Source organism: Pyrgilauda ruficollis, unplaced genomic scaffold, assembly GCF_017590135.1.
Source record: "Pyrgilauda ruficollis isolate IOZ18807 unplaced genomic scaffold, ASM1759013v1 scaffold51, whole genome shotgun sequence".
Classification (NCBI taxonomy): Eukaryota; Metazoa; Chordata; class Aves; order Passeriformes; family Passeridae; genus Pyrgilauda; species Pyrgilauda ruficollis.
The window spans coordinates 312,933-327,411 of NW_024526711.1; the positions used below are offsets into that span (position 1 = coordinate 312,933).

The window sequence follows — 14,479 nt, forward strand, 5'->3', positions numbered from 1 at the left end:
AAATTAACTGAGTAAGGTAATGGGAATTTTCCAGCAAATTCCTATAATTACCCACCTATCACAGAATTTTAACAAGTTGCTTGGTGTTGCCTTACAAACCAACATAAAAACAAGTTTGTCTCCTTTGCTGCTTTTCCTGGTCATTCAGCAGCAATTAAACAATAAACCCTTGTCGATCACCAGTTTGTGGTTCCCATAGTAAAAGTTGTGCTCAAGTGAAGACAGGAGCACTGAAGCCAGAAAATCTTAACCTTTGTACCTAAGTGCACTCTAATGAAGTTTACTCTTTTTTTCTTTCAGCAAGCACTCTCATGAAAGCAAAGTAATGCATACATCTCTGCAAGAATGGTATTTGAATTCCCATTTTAGGACCTTATATTCCTGATATTAAGCTCCAGTCCAGAGGACAGTGAAATCAGTAGAAAGCTTTTCAATGAATCCCACAAGATAAATCAAGCTCTAAGAGGGTACTGAGAGTTTTATGGCTCCTGCTAGGTATCTTCCTCAAGAAATTCAGGATTTCAAAATAAATAATCAATATTAAAATGTACAACAAGCTTTAAGAATATATTTAGCAGCAAGTCGAGGTCTGTGCTTAGACTGAACAGTGGAAATTCAGTGAGGGCAGGGGCAATGCAAAGGTGTGGAGGAGGATGACACAGCACACTTCATCATTGGGGTGAAAAGGTGTGAGGGGGAAATTCAGTCAGAGGGAATGAGCAACCATCTGGCTGCATGCAGGGAAGCAAGAGGCTGAGGGTTACGACTGTAGTGACATGTGTAAAGTTGTGAGCTGTGTGGTTCTGGACTTTAAAGGCAGTCTGCATCCTCACAGACCCAAAAACTGATGAGGACGCAGTTGCCCTTGGTCACTTGCAGATGAGCTGACTGATGAAGGGTTATTTGGGGTTATCTGCTTGTCCTGATGATTAATAGCGTCTGTTCCACAGCTGACAATATTGGGAGCTGTACATCCGTACCAGGGAGTGAAAACGGGCAGCGCTGTTTAACTCCTTTGGGATACATGGCGTAGGACAGCCCTGTCACCCAGTGTCCTGGCGTGTCCCTGCCTTGTTGCTGGCTTTGACAGGATTGCCTACCCAGAACGGCTCATTTTCCGCAGTAAGCGGCGACCAGCGGGCCAGACCCGGACCCAGCGAATCAGATCTCCCATGGCGGCTCCCAATGGGGTAGGAGGACCAGGAGCAGCCTGAGCTGGAGCGAGGAGCAGCCCTCCTGGCGGGGGGAGCAATTTCAGGTTGTTCACCTCGACCTGCGGGCAGCGCACCTGGAGGGCGGCACAAGCCCCTCTCAGCCTCTCCCAGGGGCACGGTGACAGCCCCGGGCGCTGGGGCAGGCGGCTGGGGCGGGCAGGCTGCCGCATGCCTCCGTCTCCCCGGCAGCTGGGGGCGGGCAGGCTCCTTCCTGACTCCCTGCCGGCTCCGTGCTACGGCTGTCCCCGCCCGGCGAGGACTACAGCGCCCGTCGGTCCCTGCGCGCCGCCCACACACCCCCGCCTCTCGCCGCTATCGCTGCTCCTGCCAGCCGGGAGCCGGACCGGGCTCATCCGAGAGAGCGGGGCTGCGCGGGCAGAGCAGGGCAGGGCAGGGGGAGCTCCGGGCGGTGGTCACGCTCGGGGGCGGCGGCGAGGTGGAGCTGGGCGGCCCCGGCCCCGTCCCTGTCCCGTGCGGGGGAGCGGCTCCTCGCAGCCTCGCTGCCCCGTCCCGAGCGCTCCTGTGGCCGCGGCTCATGAGGTGAAGATGGTGATCCGCGTCTTCGTCGCCTCCTCCTCGGGCTCGGTGGCGGTGAGTGGGGGCGAGCGGCGGGGAGCAGGGAAGGGAGCGCGGCCGCCGCGGGCAGGGCTCAGCCTGCGGGGCCGGGGACTGCGCGGGGCTGGCAGCTCGTCCTGCCGCGCTGCCCAGCCTGCCCTCGGCTCCCAGCCTTGTCCCCGCACGCCGGCACGGACCCGAGTCCGTCCGTGGGCTGCCCTGGGACGCGGGGCTGAATTTGCCGCGGTTGCGTGTGCGGTGGGGGCGGAAAAGACAACTCTCCTCCGCAAGGCTGCCGAAGCTTAACTAGTTGGTAAATTGCCTTTGGCAAACCAAGCGCCCCGAAACCTTTGTAGGGGACAAACCTTGGGTGTGTATAAAGGGTCTTAGAGGTCGTTAAGTGGGGCTAAACTTTCCCTGCTGGGAGGCGATCAGCGCCGCGGTGCAGGGGAGAACATCCCGAGGGGAGCCGAGCCCGGGCAGGTGCGGTGCCTCGGTGCCTGCCACCCACCGCAGGGTGGACAGATAAATACAAGGAGAGCCTAGGGACAGGCTGCAGGCCACCAGCACCTCTCTGCGTTAAGAAATACTCTGGAATAGGAACACCTCTTCTCAGACTTGCTTTTGAAGTCACTGCGTTCTCTGTTTAATTGAAGCTTGTACATCATTCTCTTGTTTAATTAATTATGCGTGTGACCTATGAATTTCCATATTTTCATATAAAGTGACAGCTTTCTATAAAGGAAATCTGGGCATAAACATTCTACTGAATTCGTTCTTTAATAAGAAATGTTGAAAGGATTTAGATGTAATTGATATTCTTTATGCTTCAGCAGTGAGGCAGCAGCACTTTCTGTGTTGCAGAAGGATGTAGCACATTCCTGTCTGAAGGTTTATTGTGTATTCAGTTCCTTCAGCCTTTTACTGTGTGGATCTAGTTTTCAGTTCAGTAACATGATGACAGGTATGTGTTCTGATATGTTTTCGCATGAAGTGTTCAAAATGCTTAGTGGCTGCATTACAGCTAATAAAAACTAATTATCCATTTCAGTAGCCAACTGAGTAAACACAGCATCTTCAGAACTATGTAATCCATGTTCATCAAGCATCCGTAAGAGAAACATCATCTTCCCTGCATGGGCAGTTGGTTCATGCTGTGGTAGTGTAGTATTGCTGGTTTTAGTTTCTGTTTCATGCCCCATGGGCTGAACAATATACATAGTTTTGTATTTTGTTTTCATTGGAGGGGTAGAAAAGGGCCACATAGTTCAGTCACCCCCATCTCCAGTCTGCAAGGAGGTTACTGATTGGAGTTTTTGACTCTGCTTTCTACTTCCCCTGTCTGCCTGCAAGGTACATATGCAGTTAGCAGAGCAATATAATCCTCATAACTATCTGTTAACCTAGCAAACCAAATCTGAGTTTGACAAGCAATTTAAATTGCACATCAGTTCTCTTGCTGACTTTTTTTCTGGGTTGGACAACAAGAAGATGACAGAATATGGGTAGAATATCACCAGTTTGCATGCTGGTGATAGTAAGCTTTCTTCATCTGGTCAGTAATACATCTGAGTGCAGCCTAACCAGAGCAGAACAGATGATTCAGGGATTTAAGGTACTGTTATAAAGGGCCAGAGCTCTGACATCTCTTTTCTGTCAGGTTTTTTTTTTTTTCATCTGTGTTGTCATAGCATTAAAGAACTTTAATTATGGGCTAGGTTCCTGCTGTTCTCAGTGTTGCATCACGGAGGCTTTCCTTTTTTTCTGTAGGCTTTGCAGGGGGTGTCCTTAGATCTAGGCTAAGGATGGAGGAAAATGACGAAGAAAACACTATTATTAGCTAGTTATGTGGGAATCTGCATCTGGAGAAGAAGGTGGTTACTGTATTTCATGTCTTTAAACAGTTTTAAGGGAAGTTTTAAACTTATTATAATCCTTCTAGAACTAAACATTAGGGAAAGAAAAAGTGTTTGAGTCATACAATTGTCATCTTCTTCAGCACTACATCAGCTATTTTTTTGGGGTCCTGTGCAATTCATGAGTAAGAATATTTCCCCATTGAGAAAAATGAGTACCCCATATAGATCCTACTCTGTCTCCTACTAAAAATGGTTTAATAACCTGTAAGTCAACTTGATTCAAATTGTAGACTAATTGCTTATAGGAGTGGATATTTCTCAGATTAGTATCTGACCTGCTGTAATCGACCAGAAACTTCTATATGTAATACTGACTGACAAAAAAAGCAGTGTCATTGTGACGTAATTATTTTTCCAACTCTCTGGAGATACTTTGTTAAATTACTCTTTATTTTAAAATGGAAAGTCCATCTAGTCTCTAGAGTAAGCTTTTGTTTTGGCAAATATAACAAGCTAAACTCTGTGTATAACTCCTTTTGAAATCTTCAGAATACCCAGGTCAAATGATAGGCATTTGGCTGAAGCATTCCTGAGAAATACACTGATTGTATACTCAGGAAAGGCTTTAGTTTGCATAAATATAACTTTATCTAGAAACTATTAAAGTATTTATTGATCTTGATACTTGGTGTAATTTGTTTTGGGCTAAAGAAGATAAAAATATATAATTGTCACACATAATTATAAGAGTGTAGTGCATGAAGTATTTTGAGGGTCATTCCAAAGAGTGAGAAAAGGAAGTCATTGAAGCGAATGAGAAGGAGCCAAGAATAATGTGAATTTGCCCTTCACTTGGTTTTGGAGTTCTCCCTGCAGCATCTTCCAAACATCTGAAAGTTCTTAGGCCCCCGAGAGGTTAATTGTTGCAACTGCTTTTTGTTTGTTTAATAAAACTTGTGACTATAAATGCTTCATGAGCTTAAAATAACTCACAGATCCCAAAAGGTAGTTGTTGCCGGAGTGGAAACATTGATCTTCGGTGTTCAGGGAAGCTGGACAGGGGGTTCAGCCTGTAGGGACGCTGTGGAGAAGTTTCTGAGACCTTGGTGTGGGAAGGGAGGAGGGAGGCACTGTGCGTGCGGCTACCTTTCTAAATCACCTCGTGTTGTTCTAAGCATGCATTAGGCAGATTCAATCGAATCGCAATGCGAAGCCTCTGAATAGGCAGACAGGCATGTTTCTACAAGCCTTACTGTCTCCTGCTCTTTCTGACCTGAATTTCTACTTGTGTTGGTAAGCTGTGTCTCGAATTCCAAGCAGTTCTTTGTAGGGCTGGGGAGGCAGGCTTTGCTGCTCCTCCCTGATAAGGACAATCAATGTTCTTTTGTGCCTAAGAGAAGGGTTACTTTAAAAGTAGCCTTTGCTTTTCTCCCTCAGCAGTACTTCACTGTTTTCAGGAAATAGTTTATGCCCATGTTTTTCACCAGATCATTCCCAGATGACTGTCATTTTATCTGTTTCACTTTATCCAGTCTATCAATAAGAATTTACACTTGTGTTACTGTACTACATGCAGACTCATAGTTAAATGGTTTTCAGTGGTTTAAAGCACCTTTACGTTTGTCAGGAAGCTGGTAGTATGAGCTAAGTAACTTTAAGTTTGGAATTCCTGCTGTTATCTAGAAATGCCAAACCAGAGAAGACTTCAGTCTTGCAGTTAGAGGGCTGAAGATCAGGTAAGGGGAATGTCACTGAAGAGCTGTTAAATAATGGAAAACCTTCAAACAGCTGCCTCACTTGTACTTTCTCCTTTGTGGTATTAATTTGTTGAAGCTTCATCTGTTGAGCTGAGCAGATAATATAGGGAAATTAGTGAAATGATGGCACAACAGGTACAATCTACTTTGACTAGTGAGATACGTGAAACAATTTTCCACTGAAATTTTTGTATGTTCACAAGATGAGAAAAACAGGTCACTGAAATAAATTCTTTTTAGTTCACAAAGATAAGTGCAGCTCAGCCACATTCTTCAGGAGAACATGTTTGAGAGGACAGGAGAGTTTGGGGAGGAACAGCAGCAACCTGAAAAGAACAGACTATTTTAAATGACCAAAACTTGGACTTTGACTCTTGTGACTGAAGAGGATTATGGATTTTTTTACTAGGAAGCTTGATAAGATAGGTACAGTTATTGTTAAATTGTTTTTATAGCAAATATTGGTTTTATGAGACTAAAGCTCTCTTTTTGATTAAGCGTATTATGGAGGTCAAATGAGTTGGATTTTTTGTTTCCTGGAATGACTTTAAATCACATTATAAAACTTTGGAATGTCAGAATAATTGTAGTCATGTTTGTTTGGTTCACTTGTTGTTGGGTAATGTAATGGAGACGAATACAGTGCTAGCATTCTTAAGGGTAAGCTGGTTTCCAATGGATGATGAATTTCAACTCCACCTTTGTTTGTAAAAAGTCATTGTAACTCAACATTTGTCATAGCACTCCTCAGAAAGATTGTGCTTCTTGTTGGAGTTGTGGAATAAGTTAACTTAGAATATGTCACTTCTAGAATATCCACCACCTTAACTTTTTTTTTTTGTTTGCCTCTTTTTACCCCAAAAGTATAACAGTCAAAACCGAAAGTGATTTGGTTGAGTCATAAAAGTGCCTTTTGAGAAAACAGTATTAGTTATGGTGGTCATTTGGAGGGACTTACAGCTTGTTGCTTGTGATTTATGCAAGTTCAACTAAAAAAATAATAAGCTTTTAAAGTTTTAAATATTATAATGATTTTTTAATATTTGAAATTCGTAAAATCAGATCAGAGCAGCAGGTAAGCTAGCTTTTCAGAAATGAGACAATAATCTTTACAGCTGGAAGTGATCCTGCAATATTTACATGGGAAATAGCATATTTTAAGTGCTTAATCACAGTGTTGTCTACATCTGTCAGCATGCTGAGGATACACCTGTTGGATTGGATCCTCAAAGCCTGATTTATGAATCCCACACGAACATCATACTGTGTCACTTCACCTGTTCAAGGTGGTGGTGCTTTTGGCTGTGCACCTACAGAGCACTGCTGTAACCACAGCAGTGATAACAGGAGAAAGAAGCTAGCTGGATCCTTGCTCAGTCACTGGACACATCATGTATCCACGTCTTGGACATTAGCAATTACAGTGGGTGCATAGGAGAGATGTGGGGACTCCCTGGATCTAGTCCCTTGACTTCATTCTTCCTCAAGTTTCTTATGATCAAGTCAGGTGACAGGTGACTCATATTCATTTTTGCTGGCTTCTGTCAGTCCTATTTTGCAGGGTTGTGGCAGAGAGAGCCTGAGAGCCTCACTCATGACTGAATTCTGTGAGGTAGGGTGGTCAATGTTGAAGGCTTTAGTTGGTTTTCACCTTTCAGTGTCTGCATCTAGGTTTCAGGTCTTTATTCCAAATAAGTCTAAACTCTAGTTCCATTCTTCTGCCTTGTGATGGAGAGAACTATGTGCATGTGAACAGCAGTTCAGATCACTTAAGGAATGTGTTCAGGAGGGAGCTGAGTGTGAACCCTAGTCACAAGGATGCCAGTTGAATTTGTGTATGGTATTTAGTACCTAACTGTTGCACCATTCCTGTATGCTCTAGTGCTTTTCAAATATTTACACTTCTTCTTGGCAGATAGATCATGTCAGAAATAATGCTACTTTAAAAACACACTTTGGACTACACAGTGTCATGTGCAGAAAGTTTGTTACTGACCTTTGATTACAATCAGCTGTAATAAAACTTCAAAGGAGGTATTGTTCTGACTGAGGTTATGAAGACTTTTCCCCTTTGTTTTTCTATAGAGTACAAGTCCCCAAGTGGACATGCTTCACTGATAGTAACCTGTTTTCCTTAATCTTCCACCCAGATTGTTAAAGTCTACAAATTATTTTTCCTAATTCTGGTCATAATGCCAGTGATTTCTGGATGTTGCATATAACTGAATTTGATTATAATAAATGAAAAAGAATATTGAAGTAAAAGCTAACTTGCATGCAATTTTTTAGTACAAGTTATTCAGGAATGTTCATAAATTGGGAGTTCTGGAAAAATAGCATTTAAGGAAGTTCTTCATTGTATAATAACAGTATTACTTTTATGTTTATCAATCTGAGTGCAACCTGAAGATAGAAAATTGTCACTGAGCTGGTAACCCAGAGTGTATGTCTTTGCTAGCAAGTACTCTAAGATCAACAGCTTCCTCACCTGCAGCCTCAAGTGTTGGCCCCCAGGGGAGTCTGTCCAAAAGGAAATGCTGCAGTCTTTGTTTTCCTTGTAGTGTGGAAGCTTGCTAAGAAGAGTAATGAACACAGAAACACAGTACTCCATGGAATCTATTCTGTATCCAAAAAAGCATGACCATGTTCAAGTATGTCAGTGTTTTTTAACAGCTTAATTTTTAAATAAGTTTTACAGAAGATAGTTAACATTTCACAAGTCCCTTAAGTTGGCAAATTTTCTTCCTTGGCAAGGTGAGGGTAAATGTAGAGGCGGTGGTAGTGTTTCTTACCTGTGCCTGTCAATGAAATTGGTCTGCAGATAGGTGCCAAAGCTCAGAACAGCTTCTGAATTCCTCAGTAGCTGAGATATTGTTTCCATAATCTTCTCTCTTGAGGTTGGTTTGTTGTTTAGTTGGCACCTGTTGGATGTGCTGATGGACTCAATTCAGAGACCTAAGTCACTGTTGCCTGTCATTTCTGAAAACATCAGATTTCAGTGTGTCTCGTGTAGATGAACAAAGGGTGACCTGATCTTTCAAGGAATGACCCAAAGTTGTTGGTGACTGAGCAGAAGCAGTGACTGAGATATAAATATTGTATAGGCAATTCATTTAACATAGTTTGTCTTATTGCTAGAGAACACAAACACAAAACTTCCTTTCTTGTCTTATGTGGGCTGTAGACCTCCATCTGTGAAGTATTTTGGGGTGAAATCTTTTAATTCTTCTGTTCAAAGCTGTGGCACTTCTTCCACTCAAGTGTGCTACTTTACTGTAAGATATCACCATTTTGAAGGGGCTGAGTCTAAGGCATGTGGGTATCCTCCTTTTGTGGTATTAAGAGCTACAGTGATGAGGAACCTACTCAATACAAGTTATTTCTATCTCATTAGTGGGGGAAGGGAAAATCAATTTGATTTACATCAGTAAACAAGCTTATTTAGTCTAAATTTAATATTGTACTTCACTGTAATTGAATTTGGTACAAAGAAAAGGGAGTAACTGTCTTGCTAGCTGATTTCTGAAGAGAAGTTCTTAGGAGATGCAGGTTGTTCAGGGAGCCAAGTGAATTATCAGAGATAGTATGCCCTTCTATTGCTGCCCATCTGCCTTGGGTAGGACAGAACTTGTCTTCACAGTTAAGAGTTCCAGGATTTGTTATTGTTGGTTTTGCTGTTCTATCCCTGGATAACTAATACCCATCATTCCTACTAGGACAAAGTGGGAAAACGCAAGGTGTTTATCATTTTACTGCAAGGAATAAACTTGCGGAAGTTAATGCCTGGGAGTGATATTTGCATATGTATCAACTTGTATTTTGTTTGAATATGCATAGGTAGATATGTACTTTTGCATGCATGCATATATATGTAGAAATACAAATATCCATATATATATATGTGGATATGGATATATATATGTATGTTTATGTATACATACTTGAACCGTGGAAATTCTATTAAAACTTTCACAAGTTTGTTTTGTTTCCTGGCATTGCGGTATGCTGCAGAGGATGATATTGGGTATTATCAGTGCTATTAAAATATTTATGAGTGATTATTTGGAACAATTTAGTCATAACATTACAAATCAATTAAAGACTGGTTTCTTAATCTGTGTTTTTCAGAAAAAATCAAGTGAGTTTTTGTGTGCCTTCATTTGAAAGGAAGCTTCCTTTGATCTGATGAACAATAGAGCATCAGCAACAGAAACCTGTCATTAAATTGCTGCAGGGTTAGTGAAATTATCATCCCTGTCCAATCTAAAGAAATGCAATTCAAGTATGCTTTAAACCTTTGATCTGGATCTGCATCTCCTAGGGTCAGATAGTCTTTCTGAAACATCTCTAATTGAGTGATCTGATAGGTTTATGTAGAAACAGAGACAGGAGTGGCATTTAAAGGATGTAGATACCATCACATTCTTCAGTAGGAACCAGCTAAGAAGCTAAAACTAGAAAAGAGATAGAAAACTAGTTTTTGATCAAAGAAGACAGCTGCTATGAAGGCCCTGATGTGCAAGCAGTCCCTTCCTGCTCATCAAACTGGCTTGCCTGCAGCAAGGTCTGTTTTCTAGTAAAGGTTCCCAGCATCAGGCCCCAGGGAAGTCTGGAAGTCAGTGGGTTTATGCAGCGTGGTGTTCAGCAATACCTTTGGCTGTGTGGAGGTGACTTCTCTTGACCTTACAGGAGATGTATCTGCAGTTTTATGGGATAATAATCAGATGGCTGCTGTGTTTGGGGATGCACCTTGTCATTAAGAAATGAGTCTGCAGAAATACGAAAGAAAAGAGAATTTACAGATACAGAGCTGCAAAAACACACAAGCTACACAGATATTGTTGCATTTGTTGAAAGAGAAATAATGTTGACATTTATTAATAAGGTTAGAAACCTTGTTCTGCTCAGCTGAGTCAAAGATAATTTTGTTACTGATCTGAATAATAGCAGTGGCAGTCAGCCCTGCTTTAGAAAAATACATCCTCCTAGCCTTACAAAACATGAGAAAATGTTGCAGTAATACAGTCCAATTTTGTCTGAAATACGACATTTGTCTTGAGTCACAATGAATTTTTCTGTTGCAGTTTCATATAGTGCTGAGAAAACCTGTAAATATCTGCAAAAAGGTAGCACAACAAAATCTGGATGACTTGCACTGCTGTTAGTGCTGTTTTTTTAAAAGTGCATTGTCAGGGGTGTGTATATCTGTAGTTGGCAGAACGACTTGTCTGTGCTGTGTGGATAGTAACTGTCAGGAGGAAATAGCAAAAGCATTGACAACTTTATTTCACAAACTTGTGTTTGAAATTCATGGGAGCGTGTTGGAATCATAGTATCTCTGCTCCTTTAGGGTGAGAGAACAAGTAAATGCAAGCACAGTCCTTCTCAAGGAAAGACTAGTTGTTTTTTCCAAGTGGTCAAGAGCACTTATTCCCCCAGATTCGTGGAGGAGGATTAGTACCTGTATGAGAATAATATGTCTGTGAGCTTGTGTTTATGTAGGAACAGGATTCTGCATTAAACCCAGCATGTCACTGCTGTGCTAGACAGTACTGCAGTCCCCAAGCTTGCCTTAATGTGCCTTAAACCCTCTGCCTTGCTGTCAGGAGACTGCTGCACGTGGCATCTTCTGGATCCACATTCTGCGTCCACTGGCTCTGGTTTCAGAAATAGCCGGAGCAGCAGTTGGGTGTACCTGGGTGTTGGGCTAGGGGCTGTGAGTGACAAAATATAGAGGGTGCAGCTCGTGGTTATGGCAGGAGATGGCCAGAAGAACTGGTATCTTGAGCTGACAGAACTAAGACCCCACCCAGATGAAACCAGGCTAATTGCTTGTTACGTCTCCTGGTAACACATTGCTAGGTGTTTTTATCCATTCTGGTAGATAAATATTCCTGTGCCACCGGGTTTTGCTGCTTAAAGCTAATGAGAAGGAAGAAACATGACCTACTTTTTTTAGTGCTGAAAATTTTCTTTTAGATCTCATTTGCAATAAATACAGAAAATACAGCTGGGAATGCTTTATTCATTGTGACAAAACAATGTGACTGATAAATACAGAGAACTAGTTCAAACACTTTCTGTGTTCTGCTGACTCACCTCGTCACAAAAAAAAATAAATTCTGTGTTTTCATCTTAAAAGCTCAGGTGGTAAACATGTTACATAATAGGAAATGTGTGTGAATCTCTTGTTAGGGGGATTTTCTGTTTTTAAACTTTTATTTTTCTTTCCAGAATTTAGAGTAGAATAGAATATTTCAGTTGGAAGTAACCTATAGTGGTCATCTAATCCAACTGTTTGACCATATCAAGGTTCACCAGAAGTTAATTAAAACATGTTATTAATGGCATTGTCTAAATGTGTGTTAAACAATTGCAAGCTAGGAAGCCTGCTTCAGTGTTTGATTACCTGTGAAGAAAGGCTTCCTTATGACAAGTCTGAGCCTCCCCTGACAAAAGTATTACACTTCCCATCGCTGGATACCAGGGAGAAGAGATCAGCACCTCCCATTCCACTTCCCCTCCTCAGCAAACTGTAGGGAGCCGTGAAATCACCCCTCAGCCTCCCTTTGTCCAGACTAGACAAGCCCAGGGCCCTCAGGTGCTCCTTACAGGACTTTCCTTCTAGCCCCACCACCAGCTTTGCTGCCTTCCTCTGGATGCACTTAAGGACCTTCACATTCTTCTTAAACTGTGGGGCCCAGAACTGCTCACGGTACTCGGGGTGAGGCAGCACCCAGGCTGGATGCAGTGGGATAATCACCCTCTGGATCAGCTGGTGATGTTGCGCTTGGTGAACCCAAGGCTGTGGGTTGCCCTCTTGCCTGCCAGGCCACACTGCTGAGTATTAGAGCATTTGCTTGCTTTCCAAAACCTGCTTATAAAGCTGCCCTTGGTGCTATTTCAGTGAACTTTAATCAATTACCAAATATTTAATGTTTTAGGAAAATAAACAAAATTGATTAATCCTGTTATTTCTCAAAATCATAATTCTACCAAGCAAGCTGATACACACAACAAAGCAACATCTTTTAATCCCTGCAGATTTTTAGCTGTAGCAGTTTTGGACTCCCATGTGCAAGATACCAAACTATTCCTCACTCTGCAGAACTGTGAGACTGAAAGATCAACTTTCTGTTCATCTATGCATGATTGAGTTTCCAATAATTTGACTTGACAGTTCTCACCTACCTTGCTGAACTGGAACTTTGCTGGGGAGCAAAGTATATTCCTCAGAACCAAATAAGAAGAACTAAATATGAATAAATGTAATATAGCATGGAGATCAAAGAACACCTTGCATTTAGTTAGTAGGTACTGAAAAGTAGTTGAAATAATAAGGGTTGCAGTTATCATACTTGTATTTATGTGTATGTATTTTGAAAAGGAAGATAGATGTTGCTTGTTGAAAGGGTTTCTTTCGTGATGCAAAATACTTGCTATAAATATGCCACTTTGACAAAAGGGAGTAGTACGAAGAGGAGTTAAATGTAGAATACCAAACAGGAGATTTAAATTATTCTCTGGCATCTTTGACAGGTTTCTGCTGGAAAAATGCATGAAAATAACACTTTTTTTTTTTTTTTTTTTTTTTAACCACCCTCTTGAGCTACTGAAACATACGGTAAATTGCAAAGAAAACCATTTATCTATTGAAAGAAGTTAGCTGCCAGCTAAGATTTGAATTGTTAGCCTTTTGAAGCAATAGTCTAGCCCTGCAGGACTAGAACTTCTCCATCAGGAGACGTTCTTGATAGCTGAGGATATGTTTTACAAATCCCTGAGATCTTCCCAGCTGGTCAAAGTTTCTTCTGTCTCTTGTGCTAGCCACTAAGATCCTCACTTTATTGAAAAGGAAAAAAAAGGTCCTAACACATTATTCTAATAATTTTGACTTTTTGGTTCACTGTTGGCTGAGACATTTTTAAAATCAGATGAAGTTATGGGCAAACTCTGGTAACCTGCCCTCTGTTTTAGTTAGAGGTGAAGAACCATTGAAGAACCAACATGCTTTCCCAGTGTCCTCACAAGAAAATACCTATGACTAGGAAAGATCCTTTATCTGCAGCAAAAATACCATTTCAAGCATGCATTTTGTCAAATAAAAATGTTTTCAGGATAGTGTAAGTCCACAGATTCTTCCTGTGGGTTATAATCTGAACTGGCAGCAGGCTTTGCCAGCTCCCCTACTAGAACAACTAGCTTTGCATCCTGACCTTTAATCTGGCAGTCACCTGCTGCTTTCCAGGCTAGGCAGGGAATCTTCTGGCTGTGTTGCTCGGTCTGCATGGAGTCTGTTGGCTCTTAGTCTGTCCCAATAATTTGGAGCTGCCTGTACCGTCAGTGAGACTTCCACGTTCTGGTTCAATTCCTGCTGTGCAGTCTTCAAGTTCCACCTTGTTTTAGCCATTTTTTATTTCCACAGCAATGCTGAATTTTTTAGTTTCACACTGATGCAATAGAAGAAAATTCACACCATTAATTGGAAGATCCAGCATCAGTGGCATTCTTACTCTTTTGACGAGGAAGCAATGAGCCAAATTTTGGGGTTTATAGCATCTGTTTTCCTACAGTCCGTCAGAGACTCCTGTGTAAATGAATTTTCAACGCTGTAAGAACACATTGTTCCTACTGCAAGTAGAAAATTATAGAATCACTTACTTTATTTGTGTACATCGGTGGGAAGTCCTGTTTCCCAAAATACAGAAGAATTCAAAAGAAGTAGACTTGGGTATGACTTCAGAGGCTTTTCCAGCTGCACCCATCTGAAAGGCACCCTGCGTGGCACTGTCTGTAGGTGATTTTTCTGTAGACTGCTGTCTTTTTCGTTTCTTGGTGTTTTCCCTTTTTCTGTTTCTTCCATTTCTGTCTCTCCTTTTCCATTTGTGCTTATTGAAATAATACCTAGTACACCTGTGAGCAAGTTCCCATCATCTCTTGTTTTTAGCAGTGATAGTTTTATTTATGCTTGCTAAAGACCCCTTTGTGTTTCAGAATGTTACTCTGTTACTTGCACAGAAAGCAACGATTTCAGACAAACTGCCTTAAAAAATAAAATTTTCCCCTCACCTTGTGATAGACATATGTGCACACA

At 41.8% G+C, this 14,479-nt stretch overlaps 1 protein-coding gene across 1 annotated transcript in view; it reads left to right on the forward strand.

Annotated features, from left to right (window-relative positions):
* Positions 1-1,382: 1,382 nt before the first annotated feature.
* Positions 1,383-14,479, forward strand: part of SH3BGRL2 (SH3 domain binding glutamate rich protein like 2) — a 36,742-nt gene continuing 23,645 nt past the window's right edge. The window contains exon 1 of the mRNA XM_041480356.1: positions 1,383-1,805. Within this exon, the coding sequence (XP_041336290.1) occupies positions 1,383-1,805 (423 nt within the window). The remainder of the gene's footprint in view (positions 1,806-14,479) is intronic.